The sequence below is a fragment of the Impatiens glandulifera genome, chromosome 3, assembly GCF_907164915.1.
Source record: "Impatiens glandulifera chromosome 3, dImpGla2.1, whole genome shotgun sequence".
Classification (NCBI taxonomy): Eukaryota; Viridiplantae; Streptophyta; class Magnoliopsida; order Ericales; family Balsaminaceae; genus Impatiens; species Impatiens glandulifera.
In genome coordinates, this window is record NC_061864.1 from 1,746,650 (window position 1) to 1,763,912 (window position 17,263).

Here is a 17,263-nt window from a genome sequence, read left to right on the forward strand (position 1 = left end):
GACACATATTTATTTTTAATCATTTATTTTATGTAGGATATAGAATAATGAAGATATTCTATAAACGAATTTGTATTTCTACATCACATGACCAGCATGAGTCTTCTCAATCAATTAATGAGCCTACTAATGAGTCTAATGTTACTGATCAAATATACATGGTTAGAATATAGCATATCAAAAGATGCATCATTTTGTTTTTGGTGTTATCTTTTCAAACCTTTAAATAGAGAAAACGTAGATGATACATTTATAGGAGATGAGTACAAAAATTGGAAAAGAGCATTAGAAAGATTCAATCGTCATACGAGAACTTCAAATAGTTGTCATAATGAAGCTAGAATTCAATTTGAATCATTTTAAGATCAAAGACATAACGTGAGAAACGTTTTACGTACACATGGTCGTGATATAGAAATAAATTATCACACATGTTTAACGACAATATTTGATGTAACACGCTTTCTATTGAGGCAATGATTACCTTTTCGAGGACATGATGAGTCAAGTAGTTCATCAAATAAAGGAAATTTTCTTGAATTGATTGATTGATATAGTCAACGTAATGAAGATATTTGTCTTCTTTTGTACTGACTCATGGACAAGAATAATTTAGTAATTGTGCTTATTAGTATTTTCATGTAATTATCGAGTAAAATTTTAATTAAAAAATACATTTATTTGATAGCCAAAGAATGCTACGTTATTAGGTATTTGGCCCCCCCAAGAAAATATTTCTGGGTCCGCCACGGTTCATAACTAATATCGGGATGAAATTTATTATGCATGCCATTCTTGCACAAGTATCTAAATTTGATAAAATGGACTTTTTATGGAATAATTTATATTTTTTTTCAAGTAAAATATCTTTAAAAACAATTAGAATTGGTTTTTTGTTAAACTAAGTTAAGTGATATCCCTAACTTTGTAGCCTCTTACTTTATATATGTCATTTTGAAAATGGAGTTAAATTCATAATAGCATAATTAATATCTAATAAAAACTACACTACATATATTATAATAGACTAAACGTTTATCCACATGATGCTTAATTGAATTGCGCTAAAACTCTTAAAATTTTGATTAGCCCATATTCTTGTATTATTTAAATAATTATATGATTAAATTTTAATATTAAACTAAAATAATATTTTATCTTTTCAATTTAGACATTGTATTTTATATTTTTTAACTTTAAAAAAAATCTATATATATTAAAAATGATAAAAAAAATTAATAATATGTAGTTAATTTAAAGTATTCTAAAACTATTATAATAACGAAAAATATTGTTAATATATACTTTTTAAAACAAAAATTGTGTCTAACTATTTAGGTCATTCAAACAAATTATGGCAATAAATAAAAATATGGATATATACTATTTTTTTTTAAATATACATGTAGTATCATTACAATTTTTTTACTCTGCAATCTCATAAATATAATCATTATACATTTTCTCTAAATTTATAATTACATTTCTAAGTATTGAGACTCAATAGTTTGTCTTATTTTTATTAAAAATGTTTTTTTAAAAATAAATAAATAAACATGTTTAAGCAATTATTGATTGAACTAAGAATACTATTTTAAGTGAAAACCCTCGTTAACTACAAAGTAGCCATAACACGTGTAAATTAATCTTCTAAAAAAAGTGACTATCATGATTTGGTTTATTTGTTCAATTATTATAGAAAAAGTTATCTAGGGATTATAGATCATATGTTATATAAATATAAATACACATGGTATGCTGGGATTCAAATTAATGCATTATTGGAAATCATGCATTGTGGTGCAAAATCATTGCAAATATTCATTATTTGTAGTATATATATATTTAATAAAGGTCAATTTTTATTCAAAAAATAATAATACAATGCATTCAAAAGTTTAAAAAAATAAAAATGAGACACAAAACAAAGCAAATTAAGCAATAAATGAAAAAAAAAATGTAAGAATAATATTTAGTATATTTGCTTATAAGTATGTTAATTATTTGTGTTTTTTTTAAATAGTCATTAATATATGATCCTATAATCACAAGTCTTGAAACTAAATAAACATTTGTGTTAATTATTTATTTTTTAATGGATAAGACATTTTATTAATCTATAATTTTTTGCTAAGAGAGTGTTAATTATTATTAGTTTTTTGACATAAGTTAAGCTTAATTAGGATATAACATAAAACAACAGATTACATTATTAGCCATTTTTTTCTTAATTAAGCACAATTTTGGATTTAATCACGTTTCAAACAAAATTTTCCTTATATGATATTAGTCTTTAAAATGTAAAATACTAATAATTAATTCACAATAATACTCACCCTTTTAAATGTGTGGTTAGTAACGTTTGAATAAATTAATAACCTTATCCATATTAGGCAGCACCTTTTTACCCAACACATCGGGATCATGTTTTGTTGTAAAATAATTCTATAGCCAAAAGTAAAAGGACAAAATTAATCACTTCATAAAAAAAAAAAAAATATACATATATATATATATAATAACTTAAGATTAAATATTTAATTAGAACATATTTCCCCAAAAAGAATACTAATATTTCTTAAAATCTTTTTCCAAAAAAAAATATTTCTTAAAATCTAATATACACGTGATTAATTATTTTAATTTATAATATCTTGAGATTCTTTTGTCGCGCTATACAAGAGTTCAATAAAAAGACAATCAACACAATAATGCATTTTTATCTTTAGAACTTATTTATTTAATTTATTTTTTAAAATTCAATCATAAATAAATTAAAATTTGTAATAACTTTTATCAATTACATAATACAATTTACTAAATAGAATATTTTATATATTTAAAAAAAAACTTTTCAAAATTATCATCAATTAACATTATTTAACTAAATTAATATGTATTTAAATAAGCGGTAAAAAACAAGCTCTTACTTCATTCTTGTCTTAATAGTTAATACAAGACAAGACGTACAATCAAATTAATCAATTAATTAAAGTTGTCGATAATAACGACCCTTCATCTTTTTAAACATGTGATATCAAGAGGGTCTCTTTCAATGCAGCATTGATTGAGATGTTTCTATTTTTTTATAATGTCATGACTTGAATTTACAAATACTTAAGATATAGGAATATAAATCTAATCATTATGTTTGGATGTTATTTTAGATGAATTTTATTTGTTTATCTTAATTTTATGATTTATATTTTTTTTATAACAAGATAGTAACACCCCACAATTATGATTTTTCAATCTTTAAGACTTTTTTTTTTTCATTAAAACATTATTGACCCCAAAATATAGGATGTCTAAAGTGAAAAAAAAAATTGTTTTCTTTTTATCTATTTCATTTATTATATTTTAAGTTATATTTAACATATAATAGTTTTGTATTATAATAAATTAAAATAATTTAATTTGATTGGTTAAATATGATGTTAATATATATTATGATAGTAGACAAATAAAAATATTAGACTGATAATTGAATGGGCAATTAATTTATTAAGTTTGGTGGATCTTCTAATGAATGGAATTCAATGGTTATCTTTTATCCTAATTTGTTGGTATATCCGACTCATAGCATGGATTAAGAATGGTAGCTGAGATTTGTATTTTATAGCATATTGTTTAAATTACTTAATTTTTTATATCTTATAGATTTGTGTTAAATCCATTGTAGACCAGGTTTCTGATTTTCCAGATTCATGTTAATATTTTTTATGGGTTCATTTATTTTCCTAAGAAATGTATAGATTCTTTATATAAATAAATAAATAAATAAATAAAATATTCGATTTCACTATTATTGTTTTTAAGTTTAAATTGAAGATAGGGATAGAATTGTTTTTAGTTTTTTAATTTTAAAAAATATAAAATAATATTTTACTTAAATGTTTAGTTAAATTATAATTTCAATTAATAAACTTTTATAAGAAATTATATCTACAGTAAATTAGAATTGTTATTTGGTTGATTATTATTTATATCTACGTGATTATTTAGATATATTGATTTATACCTTCAAAAGGGTATAATATAGTAACTACTCTACTATAGTTACAAGTATAAACTTTAATATTCCTCTTTTATTCTTTAATTTTATAAATTTATTAAAATTTTAATTTCTTTATTATATTTAAAATATAATAATAATAATATAAAATTATAACTAAATACTTATTTATATTTAATTATGTTTAATTTTCTAATTTAAATAATATGAATAATAAATACATAATTACTTATTTTTATCTGATTTTTTAATTTTTATATATTTTATTTATCACTTTAACAGAAACTTATATTTTTTAAGTATAAAAAAAATTAAATGTGAAAACTTTAATTACATATAGTTAAGTATAATAATTATTTTAAAAACTAATAATGTTAATTAAAAAATAATAGTCATATATAAAATTAATTTATAAAATAAAATTATATTTATAATTAATCATATATAAAATTATTAATAAATAATATTTATAATTAATTATATAAATTAATATTATTATTATTATTAATTAATACAACTTATATCTATTAAAACTAATTTATAATTATAACATACTAATTTCATTATGTCCTTTATATTATATTTTAATTTGTTAGTTCAGTTAGAAATAATTATAATAAAGGATTTCTTGCTATGATATATTTTTTATTTCTCTTTTTTTATATATATATATATATATATATTTTTTTTTTTGTGGCGGTTGATACCCAGATAGAATATTTATTTGAAAAATTAGGTTATGATTATTTTGTTTAACAAGTTAAATAGGCGCGCTAACCCGACATTTTTGCAGATAGCCTGACCCGAATGACCGGCCCGTGTTCCAGCTGCAAACCCTAACGAAAGATAGAGAAAAACAGGCGAGAACGCCGGAGAGTGAGGCGAGAACGCTGATCGCTTCATCGAAGGGATATCCAAAAGACGTTTTCTTCCTTAGTCTTCAGCCGGCAGTTGCGAGTTTAACAGGCGCGAATCGCATTCTTCTAAAGAACCAATCTAGGTGGGTGCTGACAGTGTAGATTGATATGAACCAATCTCGCGATCCCATGGCTACTTCAAGTAAGAAGATTAGGTTCGATGAATCTGAATCTGAATCGGAAGAAGAAGAAGACCCAACTCTTCAAGAGGTCAGTGTTGGATGGATTTCCACTTTTTGGCTAATATAAACCATGTATGTCTATTTAATCAAAATTTTGTCATTCATCAGAGAGGAGTCATAGAGCGCGAGCTTGCAGATGTTACGTTCGAGGAGTTGCAGAAAGCACGCTCTAATGGGTCGGAGTTAGTCTACAGAAAGATTCATTCGGAGAAGAAGAGCAGCAGGGCCAACAAGAACAGGTCTCATGTCATAGCAATTTTGTTGGTTCTAGAGTACTATAATGATATGATACTGATCATACATATTTATTCTTTGTGGCTATTTGTGAAGGCCTATGGAAGTGAGTGCCAAGAAGCCAGTTAGTAGACATAAAGAGATTATTCAAGCACCTAAAAAGGTAGGTTTCAAGAGATCTCATTGGACTTGCATTACATAATTCCAAGCTTTCTTCTGTGTTATTAGCATCCCCAATTGTATTGTTCAGGTGATTCGTGACCCCCGTTTTGAGATGTTATGTGGGAATTTTGAACAAGAAGGGTGAGTTTGTTGATATCCCACAATGTTTTTGTTCAAAACTATGTTATTTACTATCGAACTACACCTGTTTGTTTTTCAGGTTCAGGAAGAGATACAATTTTCTTTACGAGAATGACTTCCCTGCTGAAAAAGAGGTATGATTAACTTTAGTCAATTTATTGATATGATTGTTCTTACTTTGAATTTCTGTATTTTCTTTTGCTTTTTTAGGAACTAAAAAAGGAGATGAAGAAATCAAATGACCCAGAAGTGATTGCTGATATCAAGAATCGTCTGTCCTGGATAGTGAGTGCTTTATCTGTTTTCACCTGGCTTTATTCCTTACAACCTTAGTAATAATGTCATTATCGTCATCTTCTTCATCTCTTAGGATAAGCAATTGAAGACTACTACAACTGCCAAACAAAATGATAAGGAAGTTTTGTCTGAACACAAGAAGAAAGAAAGAGAAGCTGCAAAACAAGGGAAAAAACCCTACTATCTGAAGAAATGTATTGTTGCTTCTTCTCTCTTATCTAAGGCACATTTGAGATAAAAAGAGTTATGTTGTATTGACTGACTAGATATTATTTTGCAGCGGAGATACGCAAACAAAGTCTTATTGGGAAATTCACGGATCTCAAGGTATTCTTTATAGTATGAAATGGAATATATGTATATATATATATATATATAGATAGATAGATAGATAGGTCCCATATTAGAAACCGTTTATAAAATTTTTTGAATCTGCATGCATCTGTTAAGTGCCCGTTTTCATCCAGATGAAGAGAAATGTACTAGAAAAAGTTTGTTGAAAGTTTAAAGTTGATATTCTGTTATAATTTGAACTGTATGCTGGGGTTTTTATCAGGAATCTGGCAAGCTTGATGCATACATTGATAAGAGGAGAAAGAAAAATGCAACCAAGGACCATAGGTACATGCCATATCGACGCCCTGGAAACAACGAGCAATAAATTTGAAGTGCATGTTTTGTTCGTCGGTTCATGAACCTCAATAGCCCCAACATAACCCTTGTTGTGCTACAAGTTTTGAGTGGAAAGTATTGTTTAGCTCATTCCTCCCTCACACTGTTTAAGATGCAATTCTCTCTTGCCTTTTATTTTTAGTCTTCTATTGGATAGATTCTTCTTCGTCTTCATCTAGGAGTTGATGAGACATTTAATGAAATATGTGGTGTTACATTATATTATGGATTCAATATGCCATTTGCAAAATTTTGTTTAATAGTAATTATTAACTTTCAATTACTTTAATTTCACTGCTTACCAAACAAAGTCTTCTGATAAAGGAGTTAGAACTATGTGTATGACCTATTTGAATATTTGAGGGAATCTAATAATTTTAAGTTATCTTCTGTTTGTGGCTTTATAGTTTTGCTTATAACTCGTAATGCATCTTGAGAGAGATCATATAATTAAGTATAAATTAATTTTAAAAAAAAGAAGAAAAATATAGAAAATCAATTACATTTTTATTTTAAAAAAATTGTAAATATAATTTATTTTATTTATGTAAAATTATATAGAATTGTAAGTAAAATTTAAAATCATACAGCTTTAACTAATTTAATTTTTTCATAATTATTTTGGTGATGTGTGCCCACAATGATTTTTACCCCTAAACTATTAACATCATAAATTTGTTGAGTGAAATGTTATTGACTCAATTAATGAAAAACATTTATTATCAATAACTATATATTTTTTTTCAAACTCGTTTTAGTCTATCGATTCATCTATTAAAGCAAACAGACAATTATAAATGAACAAATTGAATCACTGTTCAATCATCAACGAATGGTTGAATTTTGGTTGAAATGTTTACACCCTAGATAAGAGTTAGAATTTAGAAAGTTATCTTCTTTGAATTTGATTTATTAGTGGCTAGTGCAATTATTTTTGCATCACCATATGATCCTCTTATAGAGTTTATACCCAGAAAAGGCCGAACAAACAACCATCATCAGAAACGAAACCCACGACATAACGATTGACGCAACGGTTGCCTTCCAGAAAGGCGGGTGACGTCGAACATTTTCTACAGTCAGGATTGCCACAGAAGTGGCCGAAACGATAAGGTAGCTTCCCAGCTGTTGTTAATTTGGTTTGTAAATCTCATGTTAGCATAGCAACTGTTTCAATTACAATTTTACTAGTATATTTGTTGGCTATAAAAAATACTAAAGGGAAAACAAGAGACCACCTGATCGAGAACAAAGCTAATGTAATCCGAAGCCACCGATGAAATGAGTGTGCCACTAAAGGCAAGATCATACACGCCTTTGAATAGCTGGTATGCTGAATAAATGAAAACCAATATGGTCACCATGAAGAAATACCTGCAGTTATCAAAACAAATCTCTTTTTCCATAAGATTGTGAAAAGGAACAAACAAAAGATAATACAAACAAAAATTCCTTACAAGAGTTCTGAGTGTTTGTAGAAGCTTGAAGAAGAGGAAGATTCTCCTCCTCTGTTCTTCTGGGAAGGAGCTGCTAAAGATAGGGCAGACGCAAATGAGAAGACAAATACTAAAAACCGGAGAAGGACGACAATGTTCAATATGTTTAGGGACGAAGGCCTACTGAGGCTTCCACCCCAAGTTGAATTCACAGAGAAGGAGAAACGTGAAGGAGTTGGTTGTGCCGGAGAGTAAGCCGCCGCTGCCGCCATGGCCCTGCAAGCAGCAATCAAGTGCACATCTCTTTCTTCTTTCATTGCTCTCTTCAACTATCTCTCTCATAGGTCATTGTGTCATCTTTTATTATGTCAACTTGTGGGAGGGGGGTTAGTTGGAAGTAAGTAGGCAAAAACATGCATCTTTCTTATTGAAAGCAACACAATTCTAAAATAATGGTTAACCATATAAAAGATAAGATCTAAGAGCTTATCCATTGTACCAACTTCCATAACATAAGCCTTTGAATATTCCAATAGACATAATCCTTAGACAATGAAATAAAGAAAGACGGGAGCATCCATACATATTACATAAAACATACAGAACAGAGACTAAGGTGGCTACAACAATAGTCAGAAGGAGACAAACAGGTAAGGAGGACTAGGGTTTTCCAGCATTTTTACCTAGGACTACTACTACTACATTAATATTATTATAAACATTAAAGTAAACTAGATAAATAGAAACACACACTCGGATGGAGTTTACCTTAGACAACCAACCAACGCTACTGGAAACCGAAACCAAAACCGCCATGTGGGTACATGGGATGTGAAGGGGACTGATGGTTTTGAGTGTTGTTACTAGCAGGAGGGAACATAAGATTTTGGGGTGACTGATGAGGTGGTGGCATAATTCCAGAGTAGAACAATGGATTTGCAGGTGGTGATTGGCTACTGATACTAATGGACGGACTGGTCTGAAGAAAGTTGTAGGGGGCGGGGGCAGCAGCATTTCCTTGAAAAAAGTTGAACGAAGTAAAACCTGGCGCACCCAAGTCCACTTTCTTATTTGCAGCATCAGCTTCTTGTTGGAAGTAATCCTGAACAACGGGGCCTTGTTCGTCGGCGTTGCTTCCCAGAGTAGTCTTGAATGAGAAATCTAGTGGGGGAGGATTCATTAGCCAAGTTGGTTCCTTAGTCATCTCAGGCCAGGATGATGATATTGATATTGATGATGATCCTCCTAATTGATGATAGAGGTCCACCTCTTGCTGCTGCTGCTGCTGCTCCTGTTGTTGCTGCTGCTGCTGCTGTTGCTGCTGTTGCTGTTGCTTCTGTTGCTGCTGTTGCTTCTGTTGCTGCTGTTGCTGCTGTTGCTGCTGCTGCTGCTGCTGCTGCTGCTGCTGCTGCTGCTGCTGCTGCTGCTTCTGTTGCTGCTCCTGGTTGTTGTTGTTGTTCTCCACCCTTTTGTTGTAAGTTTCTTTTATTGGTACATTTGGACTTGGATAAGGATTAGGATTATTTTCAACAGCAGCTTCTTCCACTACATCCTCCTCTTCAATTCCCAATGCCTCATTCAGTGTCTCAGCCAGAGATGGTTTCACACTATTAGTTTCAGGTTCTGTTTGAACCGGCTCCTCCTCAATTGTTCCTGTTTTGGAGGCCGAGAGTCGTTTTGAAGAACGACAAGGCAAATTTGTTTTTCTTTTCATAGTACCAGTATAAGCTTTCTTTCTGCCTCTCCTTTGATTCCCATCCACTGCCGGCAGTTCAGTCTTGGCTTCTGTTATCCCTGAGGCCATAGATTTTGGGTGTGGGTCATTTTTAGGCCTCTCCTCTTCCAAATTGCCTTCAGGAGTTTCCTTCTCATTGTTTTCAGAGGATCTGAGCAGGCTTTGTCTTGTGGATCGCTTGGTACTCTTTGTTTCCAAACTACCTGAGATTGAAGTTTGTTTACCTGCAGAGGAGGAGAACAAGTAGTGTGGTCGCATTAAGTATACAATTTTAGCAAGTCATTGTCGTGAAATAGTTTATCATATCTGACCTTCGAAAAGCTTTCTCTTAGTATCTTCATCCTGCGATTTCTGACTACCAGCTGCCGTTGAAGACTGCTCGCACAGAAAGGATAAGAATCAGTCTTCACTTAAAGGTCAGCAAAACAATGCCTAGAGTATGAAACATGAGCCATTTACATAAAAATTCTCTCATTTTTTTTTCCCTTCTTTTATTCTCCCCTATATAAACAAATAAAATTCTGCAGGAATGAAATTTTCTTTTAAAAAAAATCAATTTACAAATATAGCATTATTAAATCATCAGAGATTGGAGGACAAAATTACAAATAAGATATTCTTGCTCTTTTATTACTTTTACATTTTTTTTCATCAGTATGTAATGCTTGCCCATGAACTCTATAAATGGGTAAGGCACTCTTTATGTTTGGGGGATATTAATGTTTGTAATATCTCATTTTCCTGTTTTCTACTTGTAACTCTTTATTTCGTCTTTCCTAGTATGTGTTTCGATTTTAGCCAAAAGAAAAATATTGAAAGAAAACATCAAATAAATTACAAATCAGAAGTAAAAGCTAAAGATTTCAAGAGCTTCCTTTTATATGGGCAAAGGATTCCAAGGATTTCAATTTTATACACAATTTGCATCCTTAAAATCCTATCAAATGAAGAAACTGGAATTGGTCTCAAAACAATCAAAAAGCTTAAAAGGGATCATCTTTGAACAAGAATTCCTACCATAGTCTATATTCCATATTTGGGAGGCTGCTTTAACCACTCTATAAACTGTTAAAAGGAAAATTCTTTAATTTTATGCAAGGGAAAGAAGCAAAACTTTGGTAATCACAAGAATTTGAGAACTTCTTTGAGAACTTCTCTGCTACTCTACTTTGTATATTTTGGTTAATTGAATCTTGTTAGTTGTGAACAGAGTTAAAACATCTTAATGTATATAAAAACTGTACACAACGAACTTCAATATGGTAGGTAGAGAAAGAAGCACAAATAAGACACTTACATTGATATCTCCATTTAGCCAATCCAATTCATCCCTTTTCTTTGGTCTGATTGCACATATATTGATGTCTCCAGTTTCCAGATAGCGCAGCGCATCAGTTTGAGAACGAAATACATATCCACTTACAGGATCTGTGTAGTACTGCACCAAACATTGATAACAGATATATATGTTATACAACAATATACTTGCAAAGCTGAAAGATCAGCTGTTAAACATAACTATAGAACTACAATGACAGGCTGGTAACCGAAACAAACAAGCAAGAGTTTGTTGATCTTGGATTATTTGGAAAAAATCTGAATTTTTTGACGTAAATGTGATTTATTTAGATTAAAATTAACCCCGATATCCTTAGTATTTAATATTTAAATGTTATAAATATAAAGCAAGGGCATTTTAGTTGATGGTTTGAACGATGGGATGGTGGGATGGTGGATTATTTGGAACTAATCCACATCAAACAAGCCCAAATATCTTTTCATGCGCATGAGGAGGTTGGGAAGAAGAATGAACATCAAAATAAAGAGATATGCAAATTAAATATATAGTTACCGGGTCTTTTCTGATATTGCTTCCTTTCATTTGAACCTTGATCTCCTTTATCCAACCTGAAGGAAGCTTATCAGGTGTGCCCCGCTCAATAACAATCTAAACAATCAGAGCGATAATAGAGCTTAAGCAAAATGGTCATGATATATATAAAACTATTATGGTATAATATTGAACAAACATTTCTCCCCAATTTCTTGACAAAAGTTTCTTGCTTCTGTGCCAAGCTCTCCGAATTTGTTGTTTCCAGACAAGGGAGGCTCTTAAGTTCTTCAGCAGACTTGTCCCCGGTCACTTGATTAACATGACACTGAAAATTAAAACATAGTCTACCCATCATACAACATACATCTGGTTATAAAGAATTATGATACCAAAATAATGGATTTCAAAGATTGTAGAAAGGTAAACACAGCTAAGATTTGATCTCAACTTCTCAAGCACATCTGGAAAAGAAGTAAGGAATAGCATTTCATCACATTGATTAGTTGCAACTAATTAAATACTCCAGATATGGCTTAATTAAGCAAGACTTATCTAATTAGACTTATTTAATTAGACTTATTTTATCTTCATACTAACTATACTTATTTTCTTTAACTTCTCTCCCTAACACCACGAATGGTCTTCTCTGTGGTGAAATATTTGGCCATTGTGACTATTGATTACTCAGAGGTGCTTGGCTTACATTCTTATGCTGACTCTATTATGGCTATAAATTGTTAGAAGAAAAATCTTTAGTTTTAGTCTTTTAGACAAGGGAAAGAAGCAAGACTTTGGTAATCACAAGAATTTGAGAACTACTATACTTGGTATTCTTTGGTAAATTAAATGTCTATAGTTGCCTACAGAGTTAAAACATCTTAAAGGATACAAAAAATGTACACACATTGAACTTCAATATAGTAGAGAAAGAAGCAAAAATGAGATACACTTACATTGATATCTCCACTTAGCCAATCCAACTCATCCCTTTTCTTTGGTCTGATTGCACATGCATTGATGTCTCCAGTTTCCAGATAGCGAAGCGCGTCAGTTTGAGAACGAAATACATATCCACTTACAGGATCTGTGTAGAACTGCACCAAACATTGATAAGAGATATAATTTACAAAATATACTTGCAAAACTGTAAGAGCACCTGTTAACAGAACTATAGAACTACAGTGACAGGCAACCCAAACAAACAATCAAGAGCTTGTTTGATCTTTTGGAAAAAAATCTCATTTGATGTAAAAGTGGTTTATTTGGATAAAATGACAAAATTATCCTTGGCATTTAATATTTTAAAATCTTATAAAAATAATAGAGTAAAGTTATTTTAGTTGATAATTGGAATGTTGGTATTGAAATGTCATGTTTGATGGGATGGAGGATTATTTGGAAATAATCCAACATCAAACAAGCTATCTTATTATGCACATGATGAAATTGGAAAGAAGAATGAACATCAAAATAAAGTGATTGAGATGGAGATACCGGATCTTTTCTGATGTTGTTTCCTTCCGTTTGAATCTTGATCTCCTTTATCCAACCTGAAGGAAGCTTATCAGGTGTGCTCCGCTCAATAGTAACCTAAACACAATTTATACAATCAGAGCTAATAGAGTTGAAGCAAAATGCTCATGAACATCGAGGAACTATTATGGCATAATATTGAACCAACATGTTTCCCCAAGTCTTTGTTAAAAGTTTTTTGCTTCTGTTTAGTGGACAATCTCTTTGAATTTGTTGTTTCCCGACTAGGGGTACCCTTAAGTTCCTCAGCAAAATTGTCCCTGGAAACTTGATTAACATCAAACTGAAACATACATAGAGTTAGAAAGATGCAAAATATTCTACCCACCTTATAACAAACATCTAGTTATAGAGAATTATTTTTTTCTCCTCCTGCTTCACAGTAGTTTCTAGATGTTGCAGGGAATAATGACTCTCAAAGATGTTAGAAAGGTAAACACAGCTAAGTTGTGATCTCAAGCACATCTGTTAAAGAAGTAAGGAATAGCATCTTATCACATTGATTAGATGCAACTATTTAAATTACTCCAGATATGGCTTAATTACCAAGAAGATGCGTACATAAACTTTATATTAATTTTATCATCATACTTACTACACTGTTATTTTCTTTCATTTACAGATAAACAACAGTTATGTGAGTTACTTCACAACTTGAAGAGAAAAGGGAGCCTGTGTTGGGGTAAGTTCTTCTCGTGGCAACGACATTTAAATAAAAGATAAAGAAGATCGGATTAAACCATCAAAATGATACACACGTCTTAGGGTTATGATAACCAAGGGCTGCAAGAGAACTACCTACCTTTTTTGTTGGTTTTCGATGAGAGAAAAAATTCTTTTTCCTTGACCACGCAACACGCTCTCCCCCATTTAAAAACATCAAAACTTCTGGCTTAGAATAGAATTTGAACCCTGTTGTTGGATCAATAAAGCACTGCACCAAACAAAATATTTTCAGCAAATAGAGAGATCAATCTTATTATATTAGAGTGATATGTATCAATGTTCACTTAATTAACAAGTATTTTAACTGGGTGTAAGGCAAGAAAAAATGCTACAGACACGGAGTTATTACATTTGGAATAATAAGTTCTGTCCAACTCTTACTGATGTGCATTTCAACTGTTAACATTTCATCATGTACTATGAACACATTATGAGAAACCAAACCTAGACTTGCAGATAAATGAAAGTGTATGTTTCCTCATTATACAGCAGAACAATGCCTATTTGATTTTAGCTCTTTAAGAAACCAATCAGCTTAGACAGGTTCATAGTCAAAACATTGATGTAAAGAGAAGGGGACATGACAAGAGTCTAAAGTTACCTTGTATTTGTTACCCTTCTTTTTAGTCTTCAACTCTATTTTCCATCCAGAAGGCAGCCATCCAGGAGTTCGATTTTCCTGCATTACAAATGTTGGATCCATATGAACATGACATACTAAAAGGGGCACATGTAAATTCTTTTGAAAAAGATGCACATGAATCTCCTGCATTGTTGAAGAAACCATCTATTGAGAGTCATTGATGAAATGACGGAACTACAGAATATTATGCATCGCCTTTTTTGTTTAGACAAACAATAGTGAGAAGCTACTACCAATATTTTAGCATTAAAAGTATAGCACAGTCGATAAAAGCTCTCTTAACTTAATATTAGATAAACCTAGGACATTCCCTTCATATGGGACTCGTTACTATTAGTTCTCCTGAAGTTTATAGAAATAGAGCTTTTATCCATATTGAGTGAGTGTTTACTGTAACTCCGTATACTAAGCAAACTCTACTTTTGAGATTCATGATAGTGAAAAAGTTGTAATAATGTCTCTCAATGATGAAATACGAAGATAAGAATACGAGACAGACATTGTCAAGAGAAGCATCTGTCCTCTCAGTCAATTCAGAAGGAGTAGCATCTGCGGTGTTCATTTCTTTGCTAATTGAATCATCTGGCTTCTGTTTGCTAGGTGAGTCATCTACTGGTTCGTTTGGTTTGCCTGGAGAGCTATTTTTAGGACCACGTTTTCTTTTCTTTCTGTTGAATGTCATGTCCCCATGTTCTACACTTTTGAGATACTGCAACACTTCCGGCTTTGAATAGAATTTCCGACCAGTTGATGGATCAACGTATGACTGTCAAAAGTCATGATTAAAATAGAAAATCAAAATAAGTACACTATTGTGCAATGCTTGAAATTAACTCAACAATGATGGAGATTTACTATGTTCAGTATCTGATAAATGTTTGTGAATTCATGTTGGCAATGAAATGGAAGACCTAGAATCGTGCCATTCTCTATCGAAATCTCCAGCATGTATATCAATATAATTATATTGACCTCCACAATTGTATAGAGTACATTTAAAGAAACTTGTAGATCGCTTATGTTTTATGAAAATTTAACCATCAACTTGAAGCGAAGGGCTCACATTTCTTGAAAGAAATGTATCTTGATTTACATCTAGAGGGCATCACAATATGCTCCCTAGAGGTGAATCACAAAATCATAGTGTATTCTTTAAGAGTGCCATGGAAACCGACTCAGACTGAAACAAGATAAACAGTACACATAATACCCAAACAAATTCTTTGGCCAGGATAATATTTGGAAAATACACAAAAATCACTCAGATATTTTACTACCTTGTACTCTCTCCCTTTATGTGCACCACTCTTACAAGATTTGACCTCGATTCTCCATCCAGAAGGCAACCCGTCCAGCATTTCATTTGTCTTGTAAAAGAGTTGCAAACAAAATGGAACACAAGATATATAAAAAATCAAGTAAACTGAAGTGTAGAGAAACAATTAAACAACAGGGAACAAATGTGTAAAACTTCACACTTACTGGCAATGTTCCGTTATTAGCTTCATCTTCTGTGGTCACCCTCTCTTGCTGACTTGTCTGTGGCGGAGTGCTCCACCGAACCTGTTGTAGTGGAGTTGGCTGTAGAGGAGTTGGCTGTTGAGGAGGGCTCCACTGAACCTGTTGTAGAGGAGTTGGCTGTTGAGGAGAGCTCCATTGAGCCGGTTGTTGAGGACTCTCTTGTGTAATGTTGTTCCTGTTAATATAGCGCATAACTTCTGTCTTGGCATAGAACTTCTTACCGGTTTCCACATTTGTGTAAATCTACACAAATGAACTTAGGAATGAGTTCTACAGGACATTGGTCACTGAAAACACATTTCTAGATTACAGTGTAGTGACATCTTCACCAATATACTTTCAATAACGCCAAAGACCATATTCTAGATAAATTACTATTTAGAGTCTAAAAAATGTGTTGTTTGCATCTGGAAATGTATTAGGGGGTAGAGTAACTCCTCTGCCATTTCCCTACCTTAGTCATTCCTTTTGTTTATTATATTATACAGTAGTAGCAACAAGATATATTATCACAAAGCACTTGTGAATGACACATTTTAGATATGAGTTCTATAAGAAAAAAATAATATGAATATGAAGAAATCTGGAAATCATCTATACAGACTTAAAATTCAAGAGATCAACATAGTTTCTGAGAACAAAGAAATTAGAGATTATAACACCAGAAGAAGCCAAGCATACATAGTTACATACAAATAGGTTCATATAACACAAACATATTCAGATACTTGGAAAGAAAGAGAGAAATATCATCTTCCTCCCCACTAAGTGTACAAACAGAGGATTTTCAGTTGCATCCTAAAATATGAGGGGAGTTCAAATCAATCAAATGAGTTTTGCTTCCAGTTAGCTCCTATAAACCAACCAGGAAGCTATCAAATGACATGGAACAATGAAAAATAATCTTTTCAAGGAAGATTTGACATGCGCGTTACACATGCACGGAGCTGATTTAACCGGATGAAACAGTTCCAAATGAAAATGAAACCCTAGAAGTTAAGAAAGGTATCGACTCAAAGAGTCCGATTACCTTGACCTTACGGCCGTGGCTGGCATTGATGCTTTCGATCCAGCCTTCTGGAAGCTCCACCTTCGATTTCTTACCCATCATTAAGCTGATATTTTGCCTTCCTGCTAGTTCATCTAGCCAGAAGATTGGCTTTGTACTAGTTTCATACTCTCTCTCTATAAAAAAGATGATCTTGTTTGAGGAAC

The 17,263-nt window shown here is 31.5% G+C and overlaps 3 protein-coding genes across 7 annotated transcripts; 1 reads left to right on the forward strand and 2 right to left on the reverse strand.

Annotated features, from left to right (window-relative positions):
• The first annotated feature begins 4,812 nt into the window (after positions 1–4,812).
• On the forward strand, positions 4,813–6,914 carry LOC124931256 (ribosomal RNA processing protein 36 homolog). Its single transcript, XM_047471684.1, has 9 exons — positions 4,813–5,142; positions 5,223–5,353; positions 5,445–5,511; positions 5,599–5,651; positions 5,731–5,785; positions 5,862–5,936; positions 6,022–6,142; positions 6,229–6,275; positions 6,505–6,914. The coding sequence occupies exons 1-9, from the start codon at positions 5,041–5,043 to the stop codon at positions 6,607–6,609; spliced, it is 756 nt and encodes a 251-aa protein (XP_047327640.1). The 5' UTR covers positions 4,813–5,040; the 3' UTR covers positions 6,610–6,914.
• A 559-nt stretch (positions 6,915–7,473) lies between these two features.
• Positions 7,474–8,415, reverse strand: LOC124928916 (CASP-like protein 4A4). The gene is made up of 3 exons (XM_047469170.1): positions 8,078–8,415; positions 7,859–7,994; positions 7,474–7,745 (listed from the first exon to the last, which is right to left on the reverse strand). Exons 1-3 carry the CDS (start codon positions 8,371–8,373, stop codon positions 7,560–7,562), a joined length of 618 nt encoding a protein of 205 aa, XP_047325126.1. The 5' UTR covers positions 8,374–8,415; the 3' UTR covers positions 7,474–7,559.
• A 136-nt stretch (positions 8,416–8,551) lies between these two features.
• Positions 8,552–17,263, reverse strand: LOC124928915 (mushroom body large-type Kenyon cell-specific protein 1-like). Of its 5 annotated transcripts, XM_047469165.1 has the most exons (14): positions 17,079–17,258; positions 16,010–16,291; positions 15,805–15,894; positions 15,027–15,293; positions 14,486–14,563; positions 13,961–14,092; positions 13,307–13,441; positions 13,120–13,215; positions 12,579–12,719; positions 11,822–11,950; positions 11,644–11,739; positions 11,089–11,229; positions 10,103–10,166; positions 8,552–10,015 (listed from the first exon to the last, which is right to left on the reverse strand). In XM_047469165.1, the coding sequence occupies exons 1-14, from the start codon at positions 17,157–17,159 to the stop codon at positions 8,844–8,846; spliced, it is 2,904 nt and encodes a 967-aa protein (XP_047325121.1). In that variant the 5' UTR covers positions 17,160–17,258; the 3' UTR covers positions 8,552–8,843. The 5 variants fall into 5 exon arrangements, with proteins under 5 accessions (XP_047325121.1, XP_047325122.1, XP_047325124.1 ...); XM_047469166.1 differs by lacking the exon at positions 13,307–13,441; XM_047469168.1 differs by lacking the exons at positions 11,089–11,229; positions 11,644–11,739; positions 11,822–11,950 and having other exon boundaries at positions 17,079–17,263.

Excerpts from the sequence above, each read along its gene's own strand:
- LOC124928915 (XM_047469165.1), bottom strand. The coding sequence starts at position 17,159 with ATGATGGGTAAGAAATCGAAGGTGGAGCTTCCAGAAGGCTGGATCGAA. Across the intron at positions 15,895-16,009 it reads CTAATAACGGAACATTGCCA|ACAAATGAAATGCTGGACGG; the intron begins GTAAGTGTGAAG and ends CTCTTTTACAAG. Across the intron at positions 11,740-11,821 it reads TCAAGAAATTGGGGAGAAAT|ATTGTTATTGAGCGGGGCAC; the intron begins GTTTGTTCAATA and ends CTGATTGTTTAG.
- LOC124928916 (XM_047469170.1), bottom strand. The coding sequence starts at position 8,373 with ATGAAAGAAGAAAGAGATGTGCACTTGATTGCTGCTTGCAGGGCCATG. Across the intron at positions 7,995-8,077 it reads TACAAACACTCAGAACTCTT|GTATTTCTTCATGGTGACCA; the intron begins GTAAGGAATTTT and ends TGATAACTGCAG. Across the intron at positions 7,746-7,858 it reads TTAGCTTTGTTCTCGATCAG|CTGGGAAGCTACCTTATCGT; the intron begins GTGGTCTCTTGT and ends AATTAACAACAG.
- LOC124931256 (XM_047471684.1), top strand. The coding sequence starts at position 5,041 with ATGAACCAATCTCGCGATCCCATGGCTACTTCAAGTAAGAAGATTAGG. Across the intron at positions 5,143-5,222 it reads AAGACCCAACTCTTCAAGAG|AGAGGAGTCATAGAGCGCGA; the intron begins GTCAGTGTTGGA and ends GTCATTCATCAG. Across the intron at positions 5,652-5,730 it reads GGGAATTTTGAACAAGAAGG|GTTCAGGAAGAGATACAATT; the intron begins GTGAGTTTGTTG and ends TTTGTTTTTCAG.